At 34.0% G+C, this 17,299-nt stretch overlaps 1 protein-coding gene across 1 annotated transcript; it reads left to right on the top strand.

Moving 5' to 3' along the window:
• The first annotated feature begins 1,922 nt into the window (after positions 1-1,922).
• Positions 1,923-16,280, top strand: Clec1b (C-type lectin domain family 1 member B). Its single transcript, XM_076852644.1, has 7 exons — positions 1,923-2,028; positions 10,160-10,433; positions 11,042-11,140; positions 12,145-12,270; positions 12,430-12,581; positions 14,107-14,213; positions 16,109-16,280. The coding sequence occupies exons 2-7, from the start codon at positions 10,370-10,372 to the stop codon at positions 16,251-16,253; spliced, it is 693 nt and encodes a 230-aa protein (XP_076708759.1). The 5' UTR covers positions 1,923-2,028; positions 10,160-10,369; the 3' UTR covers positions 16,254-16,280.
• Positions 16,281-17,299: the final 1,019 nt, after the last annotated feature.

Below are 17,299 nucleotides of genomic sequence, written 5' to 3' on the forward strand. Positions count from 1 at the left end.
GCAGAGCAGGAATGGTGATTTCATCCTGAGGCTGCTCTGAATATTTGAAAAAATATCCAAGTTTGCTAATTTACAGACATCTAAAGCTAGCTCATCCTGTATAGAGACCATATAACATAGCAAGCAAAGGTACACATACTAAACCAGAAGAGCCATGTCACATGCATACCTATCTACTGTTACAAGTAATCCAAACGTTTGTGCTTGTGTGTGTGTGTGTGTGTGTGTGTGTGTGTCCCACACGTGCGCACAAGCCTGCTCACATGGGAGACAAGGAAAAGAGGGAGGGAGAGAGAGATGGTTTCCGTAATAGGGGTTATGTGACATAGAAGGAGATTAATAGCTATTGGTGAACAAGAAAGGCACAAAATATACGTGTATGGAAATGTCACAGTGTAACTCATTAACCTGTATAATTAATAGGTGTCAATTATAATATATATTATATATGTGAAATTAATAGCTGTTAAAATTGGACATGAATAAAATATGGAGTGCATATTCATAAAATTAATCATTCCTTCTGGAATAATTAAAATCTTTAACAGTATAATCTAGAAGAATCTTCCTGCAGGTAACCAATACTCTAGAACAAGATTGTTGAAATAACTACCTGAAGTTTCAGGAGAGTGAAAATAGCTGGAGGTTCCAGAAAGACAGACTGGTATATGGTAAAGTGTTTTTATTTTTTAATTTGTTCTATTGTCTTTTCTTAATATTTTTATTAGTGCATTATAGTTACACATAATAATGGAGTTCCTTTTGACCCAATTATAAGTGCATAAAATACAATTTGTTCCAATTCAGTCTCCAATGCTTCCCCTTTTCCTCTTCTCTCCCTCCCCCTATTCCTCTTCCTCTACTGGTCTTCCTTCTATTTAATTATTGTTTTTTTAACTGTTGCTTTATTCACTGTGATATATTCATATAATGTACCTTATAAAATTTGGTCAGTTTCATTCCATGGTTCCTTCCTTGTCCCATCCCTCCTCACTCCCTGTCAATCTCCTTCCTCTACTCTACAGATCTCCCTTGTTTTCCTTCCCACTCTTCTTATTTTTTTCTAGTTTCCAAATATGGGAGAAAGTATTTGATTTTGGACTTTCTGAATCTGGCTTATTTCATTCAGTATGATGTTTTTTTTTTTCAGCACAATGGCAGTCTGCAGCTAAAACTCTTATAAAATACATTCTGTCTTTTGGATTTGAAATATCAGAAGATGGAGCTTGGGGCAACTACACCCATAAATACTGCTAGAATAACTGGATACCCATATGGAACACTTACTATGGGAAATGTCAAGAGTGTTTTGGGCCTTGAAGCCTATTGAGCTACGATTTACCTATATTTCATTTTAAAATATTTGATAAAATAACCTACTTCTCTTTTCTATTTCTTAAGTCTAAAATTGCTGAAAAGCATGTTTCCAGTAAAATTGAATTAAAATCTCTACATAAGAATTTAAACTGCAATACTAAACATTTCAACAACATGACATGAATGATAATGAGTTGAGAAATTTTATAGAAGGTGTTGTGACAATAATTTGGAAGAAGGCAAGAAAAGATAGCACAATGGACATGCCTTGGGTTATTTAGTCACAACAGCCATAAGACTCACAGGGGTCTTTCTGAATGACTGCATCTATTTCTAATCTCACCACAATTTTTCATACAAATCTATTAACATATATAAGAAAATAAATTATTTAGAATCTTTGATAGGTATAATAAGAGGCCCTAAGGATGCCTATGGTTCCATCCCCAGACACTATAAATATAATATAGTTCAAATGGCAAAACTATCATTGCAGATGTGAATAAGGTTTTGGACCTTTAAGAGGAAGAAATTACCCTGTATTACGTAAGTGTACGTAATTTGATTATGTAAGTCCTAAAAATTGGAGATGACCTCTAGGGTGGTCAGAGTTGTGTGACAATAAAGAAGAGTTAGAGAGATACAGCATCTTTGGGTGATAATGAAGGAAGAAAGCTAAGAATCACAGAATCTTGACTAGAAGATGGAAAGGTAAGGAAGCAGATTCTCCCACACAGCCTTCGGAAAGGAGCTTGTCCCTGCCAACAGCCTTCATTTTAGTCTAGTGAGACTCGTATCAGATTTTTAACCTACAAAGCTGTAAGATTATAAACTTGTGCTGTTTAAGTGGCTAAGTTTGTGATAATTTGTCATAGCACAAATAGGAAACTAATTACAAAAATCCCAGAAAATATTTAGGAGCTACACAAGAGCAAGGGTATCTCCTTTAAAGTTTTCCTTTGGACGAGGCAAGAGAAGATTAAATAGCTATGTTTCAGGGAGGATTTGGCATTGGTTTTGTGTTTTCAGATAGCTAGGGAGTGATTCAAGATGTCCCAGGTCTATATCTGTGTGATGTGGTCCACACAGGGTTCATATCTGTGTGAGATGATCTCAAAAGATCTCCAGAATGGGGAGCAACCACTACCAACGTGGGAAAGAAGAACAGGAACATTTGTACATGATCTCCAATAGTATTAATGTACTTACATATCTTGCTCATGTTCATTTTTTTTTAACCAATGGAGTGTTGAATCAAAAGGTGTTTGGAGGCTCTATGTTATACATTAACTGAACTTTGCTGTCAGAATATATGAAAATGAATAATAAATCTATCCTCTTATTTACCATTCTAGGTAAATTAAATAATGAGAGAGAAAATTAACATGAGAGAAAGTTAAACCAAGTAGATGATTATAAAAATAACAAATGAAAGTTGTTCATCTGTCTCTGCTCTGCTCCTCCATTTTCACCAAATTTTGCAAACTATTTTGTTCTAATTTTTCCTGATTTTTCATGTACCTTAAATTTCCCTGAGAATGTATGCAACCTCTTGCTATGGTACAGGAAATGATGCTTGGATAAAAGAGTGATATATAATTGCACCTGACTCATGATTATTTCTAAAAGGAAAAAAAAAATGAGTCATACCTCCTACGTACTTTCTACTATTGTGGTACTAAAAGGGTAAATAATCTATTATTAGCTTATGATTTTATTATTTTGAAAATCACTGTATGTTTTTTAAGCATCTCAATAGCTCATTTCATCAGTTATATTCTCAAAAAAAAAACACCTTGATATAATCATCTATCAAATGCTCAATCTTCCTTATCCCCTTATTATTTTTCCAACCATCTTAAATCTCCTACTCACCTCTATTGCTCTCATGATCTTAGTAATTTTAATATCCATGTAGATGATAATTCAATACTGTGGGTTCTTAGTTCTTGTACTTACCTCCAATAACCTCATCCATATCCACAAATCAACTACCCACAGTTGATTATACTCTAGAGCTACACTGTCCAATACTATAATCACTAGGCACAGATGACTATTTAAATTTAAATTTATCAAAATTTTTAAAACTTAAAATTATTTTTCCTAGTCACATTAGTCATGTGTTGCGTGCTCAGTAACCACAGATGCTATTTATTATGAAATCATACAGCACAGATATATAAGGTCTCCAGCATTAAGAAGGTCCTATTGAATAGAGCTGCACTGAATCTAGAAAATTTCATTTCCCATGAGAACCCCTTCTCCATTATCTCAATTTTAGGTATTCAACTCTCTGACCTCCAACTCCTGTTTTTCCAACCCACTCCTTCTAGACAGTCCATACTCCTTTAATACCCTCTGGGATGTCAAATCCACTGATGTACATATGTACATCATTGTTGTACATATATAACCTTTTCAGTGCCATCAATCCCTCACGACTTATTGACTATTTAACCTGACTTAGACCACATCAGGATCAATTATAATAATCATTTCCTTACATACCGCTACCACTTGTTGCTTATCTCTTCATTCATCACAAGCATCTAGAAATTGCAGCCTGGTTTAGTCTACGCCTATCTGCACCACACTTTCTTGAAAGTGGTGATTGTGATCAGAGTAAGTGGTCTAATCTCCAGGAAGATTATTCACAAATTCTCTTCCTTTCTCAACTTTCTTTTCTCTTTCCTCAAATCCAACTGATGACCTGTTTTAATATTATCTTGGGGAAAAAATAATTAGAAGAGTTTCCTCTGCTCTGCCAACCAAATGCACAAAAACCGTCTTATGTCTGTGTGTAAGGCATTATTCCTTTCAACAACAGTTAAGTTGAACCACCTCTTATTTACCATCTGTCTTCAGCTGTATTTTAAAATTCATCCTATCTGCCTATTTAGAAATTTTGAATTTATAATTCTCTTTCTTTCTCTCTCTGGAATCATTGATTTTTCCATTTCTACTGGCTCACTCTTTTTAATGTACATATTTAATAAAATATCTCCCATTTTAAAAACAAAAAACAAACAAATTTAAAAAAAAAACCCTCACGTATATCCTCCCTCAACACACACTACCACCCCATTTCTCTAATGCTTTTAACAACAAAAGGGTTCTGGCCCTGCTTTCTCTTCCTACTTTTCTGCTTTCTCTTCCTATTTTTCCTGAACACTTTTTTTTTCTTTTTGAATCCCTTAAAATAATTTTTATTTTATTTTTTGTTTTGTTTTAATTAGTTACACATGACAGTACAATGATCTTGACATATCAGACATTTGAATCAGATGGGATATAATTTCTCATCTTTCTGGGTGTACAGGTTGCAGAATCACATTGGTCATGCAGTCACGTATATACCCACAGCAATAATAATGTCTATTTTATTCTGTTGTCCTGAACCCTTTCTAATCAGGTTTTTCCCCCTCACTATTTCTGTAAACCTGTCCTGTTAAAGTCAGGATTAACCTCCCTGTTAATATCCAATGGGTATTTCTTGGCAGTTATCTTACTCACCCTGTAAGCAGTATTTGACATAACAATTTTATTGAACTTTCTCAAAACACTGTCTTCTCTAAACCATTTTATACCCCAGGACACCGTTTTCTTATTTTCTTTAGATTCACTGACTCCTCCTTAACTGATTTCAAAATATTGTATCCCAACACTTGGTTACGCTCACCTAGATGAGCCCATCTCGGGGCATGGCTTGATGAAACAGCCATATCTTGATGATATCTAAATGTTTATCTCCAAGTCTGTGCTTGATCTTTAGGACCCCATATCTCCCTGTATTCTTTGCATATCTGCTTAGTTATTTTTATAGAATTTTAAGATTAGTACATCAAAAAGTGAATGACCCCTCTCAATAAATTCTCAGTAAATGAGAACTCCATGCTTGCGGTCCCTCACCCAAAAGCTTGGAATAACCTTTGACTTTTTTTGATGCTCTCACTTGAATTAAATCCATCAGAATACTATTCACTGAAGAACAGAACAGAACAGATGTGAAATATAGAAGTATGACTGATTCAGAATACATTAAAAATACTGAGTTTATACCATGGGAAGTTGTATCCTCAATCTGTTCTTTAACAGTCTCCCATTCCCATGTGTTACGCCTGTTTCAGAGAAAACTAAAGAATGGCCTACATTGGTCAGTACCCAGAGAATAGCTAGAATTGGAATTAATTCATAAGTATTGATGAAAAAGCATTGGGAGAAATGAAAGGCAGAGATGTTAAAACCCAAAGAAAACAAAAGATAAATTAAAAGCAGAAAGAAAAAAAGTGGCCACAAGGAGGAGACAGAGGATGAACACAAGATGGAATTTTTTTTGGAAATGTGTCTTTACCAAATAGGAAAAGATGTCCTGATTCAAATAAAGGTCTATAAAAATGCACTGATTGATTCAAATCCTAATCAATACTTGCTCTGTGACTAAAGGCAAATTACTTATCCTCTGTGTTTATTTTTCTTATTAGTGAAATTTAAATAGATACCTGCAAAGGTAATTGTTTAATATGCATACTTTGCTTCTAGAAGTATCTATCTAATTATTATAACAGAAGCAAATCTGGTTTATTTTGGATGACTTTTAAAATGGAAGAAACCTGTGTAATTTCCCAAATGAACCCTCCAGTAAGCCCAACAGGGTCTTCCTGTAGCCTTACCAGTCAAGCTCTATTAGCTCAATTGATTTTCCTTCAAAGCATAGCACTTATCATGATGTGACATTATCTTGCTCTTTGCTTTCTTTACTTTTTTTACTGTCTGTACTCATTACTCTTTAAGAAGAGCACAAATAATGTATCAGTGACCACTTGATACTCTGAAAACAGCAGTGCCTGAGACATCCACAGTGTTGAAAAAAATTATGTTCAAATAATTGACCAATTATTCCTGCCATTTAAGTTTTATAGCAATTTTCATAGCAAAGTGCAATGTTTTATATCTCAATATACTGGGATATGAATCCTCAATTCAGATATGCTTTTCATCAGTTACATCATGTTTACTCAAATTTCCCAACTTTTTTACTCAGCTATTTTCCTTGCTTGATAAACATTCCCCTCTCCTTTTTATTTGTATGCAAATCTTTACCTTTCCTTATATACACTTTATTCCATTTGATTGTCATTTAACTTTTTACTTACGTAAGTTTTCTATGCATATGTAGGACAAGTTTAGTGATATGGATGCAGTCTAGTACATCTTTTCTTCATTTTCTCAACTATGTCTAACAAAACACTCTTCCATAGTTGTCGATTAGTTACTATTCAATTCAATAATTTTTAATGAAGCTCATTCCATTTTTTTTTAGGAGGATCACAAGTTCAAGGCTACTTGAGCAACTTAGCCAAATGCTTTCTCAGAATAAACAGGACTGAGGATATAGCTCAGTAGTAGAGTACCCTTAGGTTCAATTCCCAGTACCCACACACACAAAGAAAAACAAATGTAATGCAGAGGGCTGAGAGAGGAAACAGGATATCACTGATAAAAGGACTCAAAACTCAGCTTAAAAGGGGTATACACGAAAAAGTCTATACATAGAGAGAACCAATTGTAGAATGTTCCTTTTATTTTTCAGTTTAGAGACAATTAACGATTCTTATAGTAATCAACATCATTTTCTTGACTGTGTCTTTTTCACATCCACTAGCCTTCCTTGAATATTGATTGGTCCTATCCACAATGCTATCCATTCAAATATTTCACTTTGTTATTATACCAATATCTCCTTGTTCTGATCCCAGTGTCTTAATAAGTATTTATTGGGTGGTAATTGAATGTCAGTTACTAGTTTAGAGCTATAGAGTATATATCTTTCCAGGGATTTAAAAAACAATTTAAATATGTGAGTGGGGATGTAAGTCAGTGGTAGAGTACTTTCCTGGAATGCACATACCATGAATTCAATCCAGAGCACTGCCAAAAAAGAAAAAGAATTAAATATTTAAGATTACTGTCTGTGTGACAGTGTTTTAAAAAAGAGGTAAAAGAATATGAGCTTGTGTATATTGGGCTGGAGGAAGATGTTCTAAATGTTAAAAAATGAAGATTACATATTTAAATTTCAAGACTGTGCTCCATGATCAATATCATGGCTTTTTCCATAACTATTAAACACCTGTTTCAGTGTCAGGAACCTAATCAATATTAATTAAATGTTTGATTTAAATATAAAGGATAATTCATGCTAAAGTGCCTCAATCTCTAAACTACGTAAAATAGATTAAAACATGTTCTTCCAAATTTAAGATTCATCAGGAAATTTGGAATAAAGAACACTTTTTTAAAGGTACTGTCTTCTAAACAAAGAAAATAGAAAAGAGATAAATATTCAAGCCAAAATAAGATATACTAAGAAAAGACTTTGTAGGATGGTTAAGAGATACTACCAAAGCCTCTGGACTTGTAAAAGGAAGAAGAAAATTTTGTCATATCTATCTCTTTTTCCTGCATGTCTCTGCTTAATTTTTGCTGAGTAACTCAGCTTCTATTTATAGGATATGTGGCAGGGTAGAGCAAAATTAAGACTAAATGTTATCAGAGGCTTTTTTGACCCTGTAATTATGCTCTGTGTTTCTAACACCCAGAGTCATGATGGTGAGGGGACGAAGATTGCAAATAAAGGCATATTTATTTTATAGAACATTAGATCTAGACAGAAGATTATCAGACCACAGCTGGAATTATCAAAGGCAAAAAAAAAAAGACAAATTACAATGAGAAAGAAAGAAAAAAAAAGGAAATTTAGAGCAAAAAAGAAACTTTATTATAATCTGTTAACCTATTTCATATATATCTTCTTCTGATGCTAAATATATAGTTCCATACACTAATGGATCAAGAAGTAAGAAGTAAGACTCCTACAGTCCTGGTGGTTTCCAAGAATAAATTAGTCACTTTCACATTAAACCAATTGCCCAGGACTCAGAAAATAAGAAATCTCAACAAAGCAAACAATTGTTATGTTTAATTCCTTCTTAAAGTTTATATTAATGAAGAAGAAAATGTGTATAAAATCTAAAATGTTTCCTAAATATCCTCTGATGCCACAGCTATACATTCAATTAAATTAAAATGATTAAATTTTTAGAAGTTACCTATTTGGTTACTAAGAGAACATGTAAAACTTTACTGAAAATGTATTCTTTGAATTATTACCTCCATCCCCATTTTATTCTCTTAAGTCAGAATTATTTATTCAAATGTTTTTTTTAATATTTTTATACATAATTAAGAAAAACACTAAAGTAAGGCAATAAGAGAAAGAGCACAAAAGGAGGTTTATATTTTTAAAAAAGTGAAACAAAATAAAAACAGCTTTGAGCGTTGGTGCATTAGTGTATGTGGGCAGAAGAAACCAGAAGGGTCCAGCTCTTCTTAGGCTTTTCTGGGAGTCCAGCTCACCAAGCACTGTGAAGAAGAGGAGGAGCCACTTTAGGTGAAACAAAAGTTACACAAACAGAAATAGCTGTAGGTATTTGCTGAGATGACAGTCTGAATTTATCCTTCTTATGGTTGGAAATCATTGAATATTTTAACTAAGAACTCATTAACAAACACCATATTGGGGATATAAGAAATTCAATTTATAGTACTTTTATCAAAATTCACATTTATTTAAAGTAAATGAGGGTTTTTTTAAATGAAGGATTGGTTTATGGTAAAAATATTGGATTATACTAAATTTGGTTTTCCAAAATCAGGAATGCCTTTCATATTTGTTTTGTGTAGTCTTCACATCATTCTTAAAATAATTTGAGGTGTATAGGGAGATAAATGTTAAAATATGAGTATTTTAAGTGAATTGGTGAAGATTTCAAAGTGAAGTGTATACTAAGATATATTAAAGGTAATATTAGCAAGCAAAATTTTACCTGCCACAAGATCCCATGTCATTATTGCACTAAAAAATAAAGTCTAAGATTTTATTAAATAAGGAGAAAAATAAAAATAAGATCATTTATAAGATAAATGCTACTAGTCAACTCTAAAGGAACACTTTACTGGCAGTGGAGTTAACAAAAGCATCAGTTTTAAAATTATGTAAGAGCTACCCTAAAGGCAAAACAGACAACATTCTCAAGAATATTCCTGCAATATATCAGCCAATTTTGTATATTTGTTCTTATAACTACTTTCAATATAAGCTAAATAATCATTTAAAAGTCTATCTATGAAGTTAAATGTGAGGAATGAATACTGTATTATGATGTAAAGGGCATTAGGAAACCATACTTTCCCAAATGTGTTTATCTAAGCACTACCATGATAGAAATGAAATGATGTCATTCAATTCAGACTATTTTTATTCCAGGAAATTCACTTTAAAGTATAAACATCAGTAAAGGGAATTATATCAAGTCACTAACTTTGTGTTATTTCACTTTGTTATTTTCCTTCAATGTCTAAACCTAAGTAATATGAGGCCTACAGAGTCCTCAAATTTTTGAAAAACCTATTTATAAAAGATGCAAGAATTTAGATGAATTCTAGTCATAATTAGTCAGGCTTCCTTCCAACATAAGACTATGAACATCTAATTTAGCTCCATATAATTTCAAATAATATTAGACTTGCTTCCCACAGTGGGATAGACTATATATCTGGGGATATTTTCACCTATGAATTTTCATCAAAAATTGGTTCATTTAAGCAATATGATTTAAGGGTTCATAGGGTTAAGATGAAACATAAACTTTTGTTCTTTGAAAGGATACACATGAGGGAATCTCTCCTCATTCAGGATTGAAGATAAGGAAACAGGAAACAAATACTACATCTACTCCTTTACCACAGTTGTTATTATTTTTGTGTTTTCATGTTCAAGGTCCACGTATCTCAGAACAGCCATGAAAGGGCTTCCTGGAAAAACAAACCAAACCAAAACAAAAACCATGTGTCCCAACTCACACGGTTCTACCCCCCAACCACGGAGAGGAGGATCACAGCCTGCAGACTCTGGGATTGTAAAAAAAGGGAACGCTGCATTTCACAAAGTCATTGAAACTCTGAGCTCACTTGCAGTCCAGGGGCAACCATGCAGGATGAAGACGGCTACATCACTTTGAATATTAAATCTAGAAAGCCACCTCTCTCCTCAGGTAAGAATGTAGGGAGCCCTCCACAAGGAAATTAATTAGTGAAACAGGTCAATCCTATTTTCTCTTTGCTACCTGTGATAGCATGTATAGTTGTACTTCATCTTTTCCTGAATGATGTTCTTTCTCTGAAGTGTTTGAATAATGTCTACAAAGGCTTATATGGACATATTTAGAATATAAACAGCAAAGATACAAGCAGGGAACATTATTTTAAGGCTCTAGAATTTAGTACTGGAAGGCACAGAAACCAAGGAGATAAAGAAACGTAATGTTTGAAAATTCCATTTTCTGAATGTCAGTATGGTTGTTGCTTATTAAAGTAACTATTTATGTGGGTGGCACACACAACAACAACAACAACAACAACAAAAAGACAAACTACATGAGATCTTAACAGCCAGATATGTTTTGGCTTAGAAAGAGAGAATCCATTGGGAATGCAGATGGATGTGTGGTGTGGAGTGGGTTGTGCTTATTATCCATGATCACGAAAGGAACAAAGGCAAGTTCCTTTGTCTTGGCCCTTTGTGAGACTGGAAAATCCTGAGAAGGCATGTGGGGGTGGAAGGACCATCGTGCTCCCTGATGTCTTTGTTGTTTGCCTACAGCTGACCCCACTTCCTCTCCTTGGTGGCGTGTGATGGCTTTGGTTCTGCTGATCTTGTCCATGGGGATGGTTGTTGGGCTGGTGGCTTTGGGGATCATGTGTAAGTATTGAATTTTGCCAAAGATCTGATCTGAGAAAGGCAATACCTAAAGGTCCTGTTTTATGCTGCTCAGCTTCTTGTCACTATTGTCTATTTGTTGCACTCCTCCAATCAGCCTATGCGTAGCTGCCACTATATTCCAAATGAAGGAGAACTTTGACCTTTACTTCTGATTAAAATTACTTTTAAAATTCTCTCATTAATCATAATTACTTTCAGAATTCAAAACTGGCCCTTAAGATCTTCCTTAGTGTGGATCCAAACTATCTTTTGAAACTTTCAGCTTTCCTATCATACATATCCTAAGACCCAGCCAACCCAGAGTTTTCTTAATTTCATAAATAAATCTGAATTCTCCCTGTTTGAAAGTTTGTTCTATCTATTCCCCCTTCCTGAAATATCTTCCTTGCTATTTCACTTACTGAAATAATTGGCTTTCTCTTCCTGTAAATCTAAGGGCCCTACAATGTCACATTGTAGGTTGTGTAGTTATTACTTGTTTGTATATTTATTTTTATAAGTGGTTTTAGAAGTTTTCATTTATCATGTTTTATCTATGTGAATACCCACAGTTATTTTAAGCATAATAATAAATAAATATACATCCTTAAATAAGTTAATATTTTGGTATTACATGAAGAACAGAAAATAAATGGGGTCACTCTATGACCTCTATGATGTCTGCTCTGAAATTTGTATTCAAGGAAATGTCAGACAACTGCTTTGGCGTATTATTTGATCATGGGATTTTCTTCTTTGTGACTATCTCCTTCAAATAATTAACTTATTCTTCTGGATAGCACTGACATATCTTTTTCATATTTCTTACTTTGTTCTTTATATTCTCCTTTACTCTTATCCTTTTTCATATATTCATATGTATCAAATAATCTCTTCATATACTGGTCATTCTATAGAAGTGGAAATTAATGGAAAGATCCTTGCATCACCTTTATGATCCTGACTACAAATTATAATTTTATGTAATTTTTTTTTAAATCTAGCTGTCACACAGCAAAAGTACCTACAAGCTGAAAAAGAAAATCTATCAGGAACTCTACAACAATTAGCAAAGAACTTCTGTCAAAATTTAATAAAACAATTAGAACAAAAGCAAAAGGGCAGTTTCTGTAAGTATGATTTGAAAACCTCTTCCTCTCCCCAACTCCTAGAACATTTCTGTGATGGTAACCAAAGGGAGTCATGAGATAAACAGTAAATAATGAACATGGGGAAAATGTAAGCGACATGTAGAATGAAGAGGTCCCTATACTTGGTTTCTCCTTCAGACCATAAATGCAGCCCTTGTGACACAAAATGGAGGTATTACGGAAATAACTGCTATGGATTCTTCAGGCAAAACTTGACGTGGGAAGAGAGTAAACAGTACTGCATGGATATGAATGCAACTCTTGTGAAGATTGCCAGCCAGAACATTCTGGTAAGAAAATTCTGATGTTAAATATGTTGGAAGCATAAAGGGGAAAAAACCTGTAATATATGACCTGTTTCTTTCTTTTTAACATTTTCTCATGTTTGTAATAATCAAAGAAACTTGTCAAGCTCAATAAAAGTTACAGAGTTCAAATATTCAATCTAGTCATGTTCCTCAGAATCACTATAGTTGGTCAGTAAAATTGACTTGTACCTTCCTGAAGACTAAAGTGCACAGTGGATCTAACTAGAAGAGTCAGCCAGGGATGTTCCCCACCACTAGTGTTCCCTGTTACTCTAACTTGTTGCACCATCTACTTACTCTTTCTGTAAGCTCAGACTCACAGAGAATATAATCAACTAAATAAACTTTTCATTCCATTCAGGCAAAATAGGAAATCTCAACTTCTAAAGAGATTAATTGGAGATATATGTGTACTGAATCTTGTTACTCTAGGGTGATGGCAGGGTGAATATTTATACCTAAAAGAAGTAATATAATTTATGAGAAAAAAATAAATACTGAATTTGAAGTAGAATTATCCATCAGGTCCTATAGTGAAGCAGCTACTGTGGATATATTTTAAAGAAAAAAAAAACAGATATCATCAGAAAGTTTATGGATGGCTCAGACTTTCATAAATAAACAATAAGAATGACATTTACACAATATCTCCATGGAATGTCATACTGAGTCACATATCTGTCAAGAAACTCAAATTACTTTCTTTTTCCAAAAATGAATTCCCACCTGTTATTCTGGGAGGCATGAGAGTATACACCTTTTAATTTGGTTCAATTGATTGACTGCCCATTCATTCACTGGTTCAACAAATATATACTGGAACTGTTCCAGGACCTTGACCATGCATTTTTTAAAAAGAGACAAAAAAATCCCTAATCTCCAGGAGTATGTATTCTAGTTGGAACAACAGAAAGTAAATAAAACAAATATACTCAGTATATAGAATGATAGTAAAAATTATTGAGTAGAAAAAAGTAAATCAGGAAAGGTTTGATGCATGTAATTCATAAATCCCTTTTAGAAAGATGTCATAAACATTTGATTCTCCCAGTCAACTAAAACAAATTAAAATTCTTTATGTATGATAAGTGGTAAAACCAAAGCAGGTAGAGTTGAATTCTAGGTACTAAAAATCTCATCAACAATGCATTTCTTTTTGTGTTCTTCCTCTAGTTGTTTGCCATTCTTCACATTTGAATCATATGTTCTAGTCCATTTGGAACTCCAATCTTCAATTGATGGAAAATATAACCAAAGATTATAAAGACATAGAAAGACTAGAACATCAGCTTTCAGTGACTAGTTTTCCTATGTCCTAGAAGTCTTTTCATATTATGAAACAACTCAATTTGGTACAATTCTAAATGCTAAATAGAATCCATTCATACTAACACAGACATATAATCTAACATTTTGTGCAAGGTCTTATTATTAAGCTTTGTCTCTGCTATTATGAAGAGTTGTGGGTATATTCTGAACATTTTATATTCATTTGTGTTTACAATAGGAGTATATCAAAGCCAGGACCGTTTTAATTCGTTGGGTTGGATTATCCAATCAGAATTCTAACAAGGTCTGGATGTGGGAAGATGGTTCCATATTCTCCAAAAATATGTAAGTCACTGAACACTTGAACAGAAGACACTACTAGAAACATTCATTCTGGGAAACCATTTCCTCTTGAATACAAGTTATTGAAAATTGAGATATGTCTCTATACCCTACTATGAGTTTTCTAAGCAGCAGCTGAGTCATTGATAACCTACTTACTCTTAACCGGAGAACACTGATAATAAGACAATTCTATTTTTCCGTCCATCTCATTCTATTTTTATCTAAGTCATAGTTCACCTGTATTCTTAGTATTTTCCTCATTCATTTCTGTCTGACTTAACCTTTGGAACAGTGTGTGTGTGTGTGTGTGTGTGTGTGTGTGTGTGTGTGTGTTAAGCTTGATCTGATTCTCTTCACATATTTTTAGACACAAATAATCACCCTCATTATTTTATAGTTGACAGTTATTAACTTGATGATTCTGTTGATTTTCAGTGTCATTTCGCCTAGTCTGTATCCTAGGAGCCTCCAAGGATCAGGTACACTGGAGGTCACAAGCAATTCTCATGTTCATGTAATGAGTTGCCATCCTTCCACAGAAAATCCAGGCAAATGGCCTAATTGCATTGAAAGATGAGTGAACATCTTGGTTCTCCAATTTCTAATTTCAGCCCATTTTGTTCATCCTGTGTATACAAATTGAAGTCTCTCTCCAATTCAAATTTAAACTGATAACAAAAGTTTTTGCAATCTGATCATTATTTAAATTATTAATCAAGTTTTTAACATATATTTACTAAGTCTTTACTTTGGGAAAGAGACCAGAACATCATAACTACAACAAGCCTCTTCTAGACCTTGGGCTTTATCTCCTGTCACTGGCTGCCTCAGTCACAATATCATAGGCAAAGTAGCATTCTCTCTATTCTTCTGACAAGTGAAACTTGGTTTTGTTTTAGAGTTTTTTGTTTTGTTAGTTTGATTTCTTTGAGGAAATGACTGAAGGCCATTGTATCTGCTGGTTTTTCTTCTAGAATGCTCTTCCTCCACAAGTTCAGGTTTGGGTACCCCTTTTGAGTCGACTCTCAGCATAACTTGTTTGGTGAAATCAATTCTAATTACCTGAACTAATTTAGTCTCCCTCCAACCCATGTCTACACAGTCCATCATACTTTCATTGTTGTGTATCTTCATAATTCTTGTCACTGTTCAATTTTCTTGTCTACCTGTTTGTAGGCTTTTTACCAATGTTCCATTGTGTCATATAAGAGCCCCAAGAGAAGAGAGGATCTTTGTTTTTATTTACCATTCTGTCCTCAGTATCTTGAACAACTTTTTGACACCTGACACATCCACAGATATTTGGCAAATAAACTAGTAAATATATATTCCTCATCTCCTCATAATAAGCAGTCTGGCAAGGGGTATAGACAAGTTAAAGGGCAAATACAATGCAGTGTGCTCTTGTAGATCTATGTGCTCTTGTAGATCAATAACTAAGTCCTCAGTTCAAAAATATTCAATCAACTTTCTTTTCCCTGAGCCTATTCCCATCTTGTGCAGCTTGCACTCTAGGATCTCCCATGTCCTCCCTGCTTATCTGAATCCTAGCCTTCCTTCAGTACTGATCTGATAGGTAAAGCCTTTGCTCATCACATCAGAACCATAACCATCCTTTCTCTGCACTGCCATTAAAGTTAGTGTTCACTTCATCTTTATCTTATGCATTATAAAATTTCTACTGGGCTTTTCAAATGTACATACCTTGTATTCTCAAGCAGGGGTGAAGTTTCTCAATGGTGAGAATGTTGGGGGCTTTGTTGCTGCTGCTGCTTTTGTTTTTACATTTTTCCTGTCGTCTCCAGCTTGTGCAACAGTGTTTTGCACCCAGGGTTTGACTTTTGATTATTTATTCATTTTTCAAAGGCATGCACTCTACCCTTTTTTATTCACAGGCTTGATCTTTCTGGAGATGAAACAGAAAACATGAATTGTGCTTATTTTCACAATGGGAAAATCCGCCCTGCCTTCTGTAAGGACAGACATTATTTAATGTGTGAGAAGAAGGCTGGCTTGGCAAAGGTGGAACAACTGCTTTAATGTAAAATGATGGACAGATATCAGAGAAGTGGTGGTTGTATAATAAAAGATTTGGATGAAGAATCTATAGCCACAAAATTGCTCATTTCTCCTTTTCTTCCCCTTGGAGTCATTTTTATATTATTTTTACTTCCAACACCACTTGCCTAGTCCCTTCTTTGCATATCCAGAAGCCAACATGTGAGTTGATCATCTGCATATCAGTTGCTCTATTTTCCACTAATTTTTTCTTCCTGTATTGCATTCCTAATTATCTGAACATACCATGACTCACTGCATCTTCAGATACACACATATTAATTGAAATTTGGACAAGAAAATTAGCTCTTAGTTGACTTAAGCTGTACAAAATATCTACGTTAGAAACACAGCATAAGGTATTAGAAATAATACTAAATGTGGAATAAGGAGAAAATTTAGATAATGTGGTCCCTTAACTAAAGTATAGCCATGCAACCTCCTTAATTTCCATTTTTTCATATTTAAAATGAGATATTACCCAGCTAATATACCTCACCATTCTACAACCTAAGATGAACTTAATAGTTTTAACTATACCAGAAACTCTATGAAGCAGAGACCATGACTTCCCTGTTCACTGTTCTATAATTAGTACCAAATACAGTGAACAGGGAAGTCTGGATCTCACTTAATAGAGCTCACAAGAAACTGTATGCTGTGTATTATGTGACATAGATATTTAGAAAACTCTTTAATCAGTACAACAAGTGTACAAATATCGTTACTATTTTAAGTCCACTCCTGATCAAACTCAATGCAAAAAAACAAAGTTGACGCAAAATCCCCTGGTGTTCATAAATGAGGAAATGCTTCTTAACAAGGCCCAGAGATTAGAAGGCAGAAGAAACACGTGAAAGTGTTTTATCTATTCTTCCCCCCTCCATAAGAGGCTTATGTTTGGTTTTTGCTGAATAACTCAGGAAGTATTTATGGAGTATGTGGTCAGGTACCATTTAACAGGATAACAAGTAAAAATTGCCCTTCTTTCCCACAGTTTCCTTCTCTAACTAGTGGGCATACAATTT

The sequence above is a fragment of the Callospermophilus lateralis genome, chromosome 4 (genome assembly GCF_048772815.1).
Source record: "Callospermophilus lateralis isolate mCalLat2 chromosome 4, mCalLat2.hap1, whole genome shotgun sequence".
Classification (NCBI taxonomy): Eukaryota; Metazoa; Chordata; class Mammalia; order Rodentia; family Sciuridae; genus Callospermophilus; species Callospermophilus lateralis.